Source organism: Botryllus schlosseri, chromosome 15, assembly GCF_051294905.1.
Source record: "Botryllus schlosseri isolate E-star chromosome 15, Bs_hap1, whole genome shotgun sequence".
Lineage (NCBI taxonomy): Eukaryota > Metazoa > Chordata > Ascidiacea > Stolidobranchia > Styelidae > Botryllus > Botryllus schlosseri.
The window spans coordinates 7,045,841-7,056,553 of NC_137250.1; the positions used below are offsets into that span (position 1 = coordinate 7,045,841).

Below are 10,713 nucleotides of genomic sequence, written 5' to 3' on the forward strand. Positions count from 1 at the left end.
TAAAAATTACTTTAGGGTATGTTGTTGATTCGTGACCTCCGGTCACGCCCACGCCCACCCAGCGCGGCTATTGACAATGGACACATACGCCAAGTTTCGGCCAATGTCTTTCATTAGTAGCACACTTCGTGGATTCGCATGTTGGCCGAAACTGCATACGTCTTTTGGTGTGTCGTGGCGCGGTATTGACTGGCACCTAAATGCCAGTTACTATAAATCATGCATGCTTTTTTCTTCAGGAGAAAACGTAGGCTTTGTATTTCAAAATCAAGCTATGTAGAGACATTTAAATTGCGATGCTCGTAGAAAATTTTCAAGTTCATGAAATATCTCGAAAATAGTCTATAATTTGTGTTGGTTTACGAAATACTTTTGAGTCCCCTTCTAGCTCACTCCCCACCCTATTAGAAAATTTGGGGTGCGGCAGTTGTAGACCTAGCAAGAATGCAAATCGCTGGCTGCGATAAATCGTCCTCTATAAAATGGGAAATGGGTACCTTATTACGCAAATGTCGCATCTTTTAATCTCATTAGGCCTGTCAGCGCAACCCATATATTGTCTTCCAATATAACTTTTAAGATGCAAAATAAATGTAATCGTGAGTAATCGTGATTACTTTTCCAATGTAATCGTAATCGTTATCGACTACTTCCTGATTTGCTGTAATCGTAATCGTAATCGCGTTATTCAGAAGTAATCGTAATCGCAATCGATTACATTCACGAAGTAATCACCCCATGTCTGGACGGAGATAGAGAGTCTTTATTTTCATCCAACCAAAATACATAACTAACAACAGACGACAGTGGTACAGAAAATATGCATGCACAGTATTCGGTATTAGATAGGAATGATCGATACGACTTTGAGGGTCAACTAGTCTGATCACACCCACAGCAGTAGTTCGGGGCTTGAATCCGACATACACCAAAAGACAAGAAACTACGGATGGTGTAAATTTGAGGTTCACATGCATAGAGCGGCCCGCAGTTGAAATGCAATAAATTTCAACCAGAGATGTCATAATGACGTGAAAATTGTAATATATGAAAAAGGTTCACAGTGCAGAATCTATCAAGGTCCGTTTGTGAACGTGAACCTCTAAATTTCCGAGGTTCACACACAGAACGCGAACGTGAACCTCACCTCCACATCATCCATACAAGAAACGTCGGATTTTCGAGCTCTACAGCGCATTATTGCATCGCAAGTATTAGCTTTGCCCCGGAAAAAGAAAAAGCTTGCGACGTAAACTCGATGTAGTCTGACTCATTTCCATGTATCGCCCAGATTTATCATAACCATATTGCCGACTTTTTGCTTCATTAACTATCGTCATGAGGTCTGCAACATGCTCTGATTTGGCATGCTCGCGAAATACGTTAACGATAGCATTAATGAACCAAGTACCAAATTCATGACGAAATGCCGTATATCCCTTATGAGTGGCATAAGATATCAATATATCACTTGCTGCTGGCATTATGGAAGGCATGTCTGATTTGTTTCGTGAAAACGTTTTTTCAACAACTAGTGCTCGCTTGCGTTCTTTTGGAACACCGCTATCCTCCATATTTCCTCTGCATGCCTGAATGAATATCAATTTTGGGATGCCTTGAAGTGTTGTTCCAGGATAGCCGTTTTCCATCATTTTCAAAATTTCGGTCTTCATCACCCTTTCACCATCATTTCCTAATATATACTCTTCTCCGACTCTTTCCGCACTGCCCTGGCGATAGTATTCGCTATTTCCATGCGACATAATGAAGAACGCCACAAATCCACACCTTTTACCACTATCGGAAATGACTAATCTTTTGATCTCATCTTTCATTGCCTGGGCACTAAGATCCGATTTGTCCAGAACTTTGCAACCCCCAATTTCTTTCCAGAGACATTTCAGATTTTCAACATCAATGTCAGAGCCTCCTCTCTCACTAGCAGTTTTCTTGAAGGTATTGTTGAATATCAGTACATATCCTTTAATCTCCTTGCCTAATATTGCGTAATGTGTTTCATTTTTGGTTACTCTTGATGCATCTTGTTTAGAACAATCAACCCTTTCAATGAATGCCGGTGGGGCAAGAACTCTGCTGGTAAATACTTTGTACACTTCTGTTAAATGATCATAGGTTCCTCTGCGACCCGTTCGCATGCGCCATCGATTAATCAGACCGAACTTCTGCTCCTTCGCATTACTTGTACTTGATAAAACATCTTCGATTTCGTACTCCGAAAGTTCCAAATACGCTCTTGCAAATCTCGTCGAATATCGCAATGATACTTGATTCAGGAAATTATACAGTGTTGATACATCCATGACTGGTCTCCTTTCGGAATTCATGAGGGCTAGAACTATCTCGTACTATTTATGTCTGGTCAATCACCATGAAAATATACATCATCATCGATTTAAAATTTAAGAATCGCGATACAGCAATGAAAACAAAGGAGGGAGCCCAAATTACTTCACGTAGTCCATCATCAAATTCTCAACTTGGCCTACAAATATAATAATGAAACGAAAGGATATCTTAAATAAGAAAAAATGCACAATCAAGGAGGGCGCTTCTTCGTTTTACGATCGGAGAGAGCGAGTGTTCCCATGGTACCGATCAACAATGTTCACATTGAACACGTCACTATATGTAAGGTAAGGTGAAGCGTCCGGCTTCTTGATCGGTAGGTCGTTGGTTCGATCCCCGTCTGGGTCAGAATAAAGACCTTATTAGTAACACTGGCATCCGCACTCATGTATTACTGGGATAACCTGGAGGGGGGTACAAGACTCAGAAAACCGTACAAGGTTATATCTGCACCTTCCTTGTCCAGTGGCATATGCACATCATGCACATCCAGCAATGCTGTCTGGCGAAACGAGAGAGTAGCTCAAGAGAAAAAGAGCCAGACACCATTGTTGCGTCACAATGCCAATCTCCATAACAATGAAAAATTCGAGGCTGATTGTGGGAGTTCCAGGGCCACGAGTGGAATAAAATTTATACTTTCGTAATCAGTGCAGAGTCAGCTTTCGATTGATACCCGTTTTACCAAATTTAATGCTCGTCAAGCCGATCAAAAATGAACGTCAAATTGCCTGTAGCCAAATGGAAATTGTGACGTGATACAATTTCACTGAGGCGTGAGATTTGCTTGTGTCGACACCATATAGGACACTATGATTTCCCATTTCATACATGATTATATTGATATATACCCGATTATTTCAGCTGGCACTTTTCAGGGATAATCGTCAGCAGCTAGTACAGGATTGGAAAGAACATTTCTACATCAACAATCGTATCACCAGATATCAACATAATGTAGGCCACGACGTTATCTTCCGCACCGAGTAGGCTACCTCGTTCGCGGGTCGTAGGTTGCTTGTTATTATCGGGTGACAACTCAAGGCAGGAATTTATGATAACTGGTCCCAATTTAATGCTATGGCCGCCCTGATTCCAAAAAAATCGAAATATTATCATAACCGTGGCACCCGAATCCCTTCCCCCCTCAAACATCGTATATGGATAGGAATATCAGGTTTTTCACGTACAAGCAAAGCGCAATGAAGTAGTGCGCTATCGGCTATCGACATCGCGAGCCAACGTTCAAGCGTGAGTTGTGAAGCTGCATTGGTCTGTATATGTGTAGTGCAGAGAAAATACCTTCTCATACTGATGTCACTGTTATAGTTATTTTTAATTTATTTACCTTCAATAAGTGTCTACGCATTACCTTCTTACGTAGTCTGTGCGCGAGGAGTGATAATGTGATTAGAAATAAATCGCTAACTGAATGAGATCTGAAAGAGTATGCCTTGCCACTCACAAACCTCTCCACCCCATACATTTCAGACTCAACTGCGTCACCTCACGAAGACTGTGATGTCACTGTGTATGTTACTATATTGGTGAAAGCTGGCGTGAAGCATTGCAATTTGTGGAATAACACCGCAATGGTTGGTCTAAATGTGAGCACAGACATGTACCATGCCGGAAGGCAAGACACATCTAACAAGAGAAGGTTATGGATGTAGTCACACGAACACGGCGTATAGGCAGATGTCGGCACGTTGCCACAAGTTATTACGAGTATAGATCCGCGTTGCGAGATCAATTGACCAATGATTGCAGTGGCGGCTCGTGACAATATCGGGTGGTGGGGCAAGGGGTGCATGCGATGTTAATAATCTAAATAACGTCACAATAGTGCATTCCGACGTGAAAATGTGACTTCGTGGTCGTCACACGCAGTTTGTGTGGTGTATAGATATCAGGTATGGCTAACTAGGCTTACGCATTTCAAATTTTACTAATATATTCATGACAGAAGTATATTAAAACCCGAAGCTTTTCGCACTGACACTCTTCAAATTATTCGGAAGAAAATATGAAGTACAGTAGTTCATACCTGCATATTTTAACGTTTGTATCAGTAGGCTATTGCGCGCGGCGTGATTTCATAGTTGCAAAATGTTCAATGACGAATTCATTGAAATCTGGAATACCCACAATGACAGCGCTGGGAATCCTGAGTACATCTACTATAACTCATCGAGCCTATATCTTTACACACCTCGATTCTGAGAGAAGTCTCGATGCGTTTAATGTGCTGAAACCACGCTTGGATTCTGCGGATGAAATCGGGGTGGTCAATATGATATTAAAAAAGCTAGTTACAGCAGCAAAGTTGATAGAAAGCGATTTTTCAACGATAGGAATTTTGAAAGTTCACCACTGGTTACTACTTCGAAAAAAAGATGCATTGAAATATAAGCCAGTCAACTCTACCGAGTAGTGTCGACAATCGAGTAATATCGAGACACCGTTTGCAGTAGAGACCACATTCTTCAGATCACGATACCAAATTTTGTTCCAATTAGACCGCCTCTGGTACCAGCAGTGTAAAAGTGTATAACAAGGCGTCCTTATCCTCGCTTTTACCTCAGTTATTCATTGTTATCGAAATATCTTTTGGGAAAAGGGTAAGAGTGCGCTTTCCTCCCGCGTACGATTAGATCATTGGACAATTTCTAGGCTGATAAGGACCGAGTCTCTACCTCTAATTATTGCTCTAAAGGAAACTGCATGAACGGCGTACGGAGCAGAAATTCAACACAATTCATGTTCGCAATTGACCTGGCTAACAATCTGCAGACAGAGACTATAACTCGAGATATTGTGTATAGCCCAACCGGAAAGGTCAACGAGTTCAGACACAAACGCCATTGTTATCTCATATTGAATCCAACACACCATTTTAAATTTGAAGAAGTAAGACGAAAGCAGCCTCGGAATTTCGGTCTCGGAACAACATTATAGGAGATTTTGGCCTTGAAACTGGAGATTGTGACATAACACAAATGGCTTACTGTCTAGAAGCCTGCTGCTAAATCGGCATTGGAATGGAAAATATATAACCGAATAAATACGTGAATGAAAGCTGTCAACTTAGTACACTGTTACATGACATCATCGAGAAGTAGCCTCGACGCTTTTCGGTATGGTACGGTCAAAATTAATACGAACAGCCTGTTCGGAACAGACCAACACCGAATTTTGCGTAAAATTTACTGAGGAATATGCTGATCAAGTGATCAGCTGTTAGCCCTCATCGAAAACGAAATAGCTTTCGCGCTTGACAGAAGGTTGTAAGCAAATGGCTTGAAGGCCACAAATTGAAATTGACATTGGAGAATATAAAGTAAAAGTAAATATTTGAATGCAAAACGAGAATGTTAGTTAAATGTTTCATGATATCATCGTCTCATCACCTATCTCAGTATGGAACACAGTAAACGTCTAGCACAGACCGATCAGACAACTTTTGCGTGAAATCCGCAATGCGTTAGGTAGGCTATAATATCAGATCGGCGCACATCTCTACCATACTCGACCTCGATAACGAAATTACTGCCCTAATCGTTGAGTGTCAACCTTGAGACTTGGCACAGCGTTTGATACTAAAATCAAGACATACCGTGCAAAAGCTCATGACAGATGTAGGTAAGGAGCATCGTTAAAATCAATAGAGATCAATACCGGCTTTGCGTAAAATCTGTTAGCGATAAATGACGAGTCAGCTCTCAGCCTCTCACTCGACTTAGGAAACGAAATTACCACTAACATAATTCGGTGAACAACTTAAAACTTGGTACAGCGTTCGATAGTAACATTAAAACTTACCGTGCCAAATGTCATGACCGATCTCGGTACGGAACATCGTCAAAATCAATGGACACCAATACCGGCTTTTGAGTAAAATCTGTTTGCGATACATGACGGATCAGCACACACTCAATTTCGGAAACGGAATTACTACCCTAATCTTTAAGTACCAACCCTGAAACTTGGGACAGTGTTAAATACCACCATCACGACATAACACACCAAGTTTCAAGAATTATCATGGTGTGAAACACCGTCAAAATGGACCTATACCAGCAAAGATCGACTCAACGGATATGACGATGACCGAGTTCAGATATGGATACGATTGTTACATCACAACTTAAGGGCAACCATGCTATGTTGCCCCACCCGCTCGGTAATTTTATGAATAGGAGAGAGTAAATAACCGTCTCTTTATAGTGCGAGGCTTTGAGAGAATGGACAGTGAAAGCTTGTTTTTAGCGCTACCGGGGCATGCCCCGGCTAGGCATTCGCAAAGCGAAAACACAGAAGAGAATTCGATTTTCGCAGAGACTTCGCTATATATGGGCATTTACAAGCGAACGCACAAGAAGAATGCGATTTTCGCTGTGATTTCGGTATATATTGATTGCTGTGCGTCTATAAATGATGAATAGTTGTTATTGAATCGAATTTTAGGTGGGGAAATGCCCCAGTTGCCCTATAGGACGAGCCGCCACTGAATGATTGCAATGTCGATAATTACTAATCCCAAATGGCGCCACATACGATTGTCCTTGAGAAAAGTAGGTCTCTCGATCGATTATCCAAAATTGCATCACGTTACGTTAATACGCGGCCAGCAACAATGAGCAATGAGGATGCATCATGGATTTGGAGTATTCGAAATCTATGGGCAACATGTGTTGCGTTGACGACCGTAGCACTCCCATGTGCGCAGAAGACGCAATTGGAATCGTTGGCCGTGATCGATGTGATACGAATCGCTACGCAAGCCATATGGCAAATATTATGCCTTTATATTAACTCACTTGCAAATGGTGGACGCATATTGATGGTTTGCAGGAAACTAATTATTTCATGCCGACTGTCTTTCGAAAATTTTGGATGGGTAATTAATGCATTGTGGTTAACAGCCGATGGGTATATGATGGCTATCTTTATCCATGGTTAAAAATGTGATGATGCAGCCTTCCCGACTATGCGAAGAAGAAACTTCAAAACAAATGTTGAGGACCGGCGAACCTTCAAAAATATAAATTCCCGCTAAAGTTAATTACGGCGAATCCGTGCAACTTAAATGTAATATTGGAAACTTCATATAATGATTTTTTATTGATACTTGATTGGTTCTGTTGAAGTTTCTGCACGCGGAGATCGCGAAGTCCTGTTAAACCAACAACCTGAGTGATTGGTCGGGGTCCTTAGAAAGAAATGCGAATTTGCTATTTGTCTTAAAACCTCCATACCGCTAAGTGTATGTTAATTGCACCGTTGGAATCTAACAGATTTTGTTTTAAAGTATCCGTAGCTTTCACATATAACTTTTCCGAAACGAGGTGTAGGCTACTTGTAAACACTGGCACCATTGCAACGCGTATTCAAAGTAGACTATGAACTCTCTATTGCGGCACCATACAAGAATACGCGTGATATTATATTAACTAAATTACTTTACATATATAATTGTACAGTGCACACTACTACTTTACATATCCCTCGCGCCCCACGCTTGGGAATAGGTGATCGAAAACCTAAACAGCGTGTATGGAATCAAGCGTCAAAACGTAGACTCGGCTTGCACACAATGTAGGCCTACGTACAGTGTAAGATGGAAAATATAGCCTATTTCGAAAGTATCGCTTTTAACGTAGTGAGGTGTTTTGTTTCAAGCACGGGACAGCGAAAATACAATTATCGCATTACTTCAAAATATGGCGCCTAACGGACCATTAATGCGAAACATGTGGTTTCTGTTGCTCCGTGGTCACATTCCCGAAAATTTACAGATATGGTTTGAATGCGTTTGGAAGCAATATATGATATAAATGATCGCCGTATATGGTACCCGTGTACTATCTTTGAAATATTAGAGCATGATTCTTCCTTTATCAATCTTTGCCATTTCAAAGTGTCAAGCAGATGCGAGAGTATGGAATTGCGGAAGATGCAACTTATTATGTCATCTATTAAACAATCATATCGGCCTAACAATAGCAATAACGAACGTTTATAAGAGGCGTATATACAACACTTACATCTAGAGATGCTGTTATTTTCGTCCATCGGTAGCCGTAGTGTTCTTGTTCTTGTTGTTTGTGGTATTCACGGTATTTGTCGGCTACTATGGTCATTTGCACCAACCACTTTTCTTCATTTTTATTCCGTAGTTGCCGACTTCTAGGCTTTTATAAGACACCGCTTACTCGGATGATATGGCGAGAAGGAGCCTATAGATAAACCTCCTACACTTTGGTATAGGAATTCTGGAGTCGACCTCGGTCGGACTCGAACCCGCAACCACTACTACTCTTGGTCTTGAACAATTTCTCATGATTATACCAGGAGATGAATGATTTTAAAACTCTTGAAGGGCACTTGGATCGATTTGAACATTCGATTATTGACCACTTTGTTAAAACATATTTGTGTAAAGTAGTGACTTTCAACATGGTGCCGTTTGAACTGATCAAAAGTGCAACGTGGTAAATGGTAATGAAGTAATGTGGGTTGCCGTCGACATATAACAAAAATTAAGGACAATCACATACTGAGTAACATTTGGGAAGCTGGCGACTGTAAAAAAGGTCATCGATAAATAAACTCCAACTGGGAGTGACGACATTTTATTAGTCGCCAGGTTTATAGAAATTGTCGATTCGCTGTTGAACGGGTGCGAGAAAAAGTTCCGCCGGTTTTGTCTGAAAATATAGTATCAATTGTGTTTTTCAGTTAGTACTGCTTGTCCCTCTTCATATGCTACACAAAATAAGTCATGCATGTTCTATAACAGTCACATCATTACGATATCTCTTGGAAATGGAGAAATCATATAGTTGAATATCATTTTTATTTTCATGTCTCTGCACTTTTGTTGGTGATTCAGTGATTGATCGTGAATTTATATATTCATAATGACTTTGCCAAACTATTTGCATGTTCTGGCAATATGTAATAGGGATGGTGTGAACCTCTGAAAGGTTCAGGTTCGTGTGAACGCGAACCATTTTGAAAGATTCTGTGTGAACACGAACGTGAACCTCATGACGTCACATGACGTCATATTGCTAAAATTCCAGTCCTATCTTTTCATGAAGTGATAGGCTTTGTACACGATACCTAGCGACGACTCGGGCCACATAATGCCACAATACTGAAGTACATATTAGCGTTTTAAACGTCGCCAAATTTATCAACTGAGGCAAGTAATTATATAATAATCACATAAATTAAATATCTTCCGACGCTTTACCGACAATTTCAACGAGGACTTGCCAGGGAATATAAGCTTACGACCTAAAAGTCTAGGCCAGACCGGACAATGCATTCGGTGTCTGATTATTGCTATATTGATATTGAGCAGAGTGTAAAACAGGTTTCTATACTTGCTCTTGAAATTTTACTACAAGTTATACAGCTGTAGCCAACAGCGCAATCACACTTATTTGGTTCCAATGATACAGTAAACCTGCTATATTTGTTGCATCAGAAAATGATATCAATCTCATTTATTGGTCGGGTAAGCATCATTCGCTGACTACATGTAGTGTATTTCGCTCTTGATGTCGTGTGATTGCGGGCTAATATCGCAGCAGAGAGTCACTAAATTTTCACAACCGGAAATCTGGAAATTTCGAGCAAACTTTTGTAACAAAGCAAGTAAAGTTTTTGAGATTGTCAATGGGCATTGGGCATGCTCGTTTTGTGTTGATTTTTGATGCTACCAACATCGTGCACATATAGTGGCCCGCAGTTGAAATGCAATAAATTCGAACCAAAGATGTATTAATGAAGTGAAAATTGTAATATATGAAAAAGGTTCACAGTGCAGAACCTACCAAGGTTCTGTTGTGAACGCGAACCTCTAAATTTCCGAGGCTCACATACAGAACGCGAACGTGAACCTCACGTTCACACCATCCCTAAATGTATGTACTGTACATTGTAACGTTGTAGCAGCGGCATTTGCCTGGTCCGTGCATTAGCATTTTGAATTATAAAAGTAACGATAACTTGATTATATCAAATTTATTCATACTAATAGGACAAAGTCACTTTGAATATGTAAGTCCAATGCGATTATTATATCCCTCCCAAACGATATACTGATAAATGAGAGTCAACATTCTTCTGAAACCTAGCCGCGGAGATAAAACTTGTTAAGGAAAAGTGAAACAGATTCACGTACCATATCATGTGTTTTTTTACTTAATGTGAACCCGGCTGTTTAAACGGAACTTTTTGGTCAAAATATATGTATCTGACACAGAACTTTCGAGAGGCATACTCGCGTATAAGGCTCTTCTTGTCGATGTTTTTTTTTTGTTGTTGTTGTTT

General features: G+C 40.4%; 1 protein-coding gene across 1 annotated transcript; it reads right to left on the reverse strand.

Annotated features, from left to right (window-relative positions):
- Positions 1–529: 529 nt before the first annotated feature.
- On the reverse strand, positions 530–2,831 carry LOC145457793 (caspase-2-like). Its single transcript, XM_080336076.1, has one exon. The coding sequence runs from the start codon at positions 2,343–2,345 to the stop codon at positions 1,215–1,217; it is 1,131 nt and encodes a 376-aa protein (XP_080192202.1). The 5' UTR covers positions 2,346–2,831; the 3' UTR covers positions 530–1,214.
- Between the last annotated feature and the right edge of the window lie 7,882 nt (positions 2,832–10,713).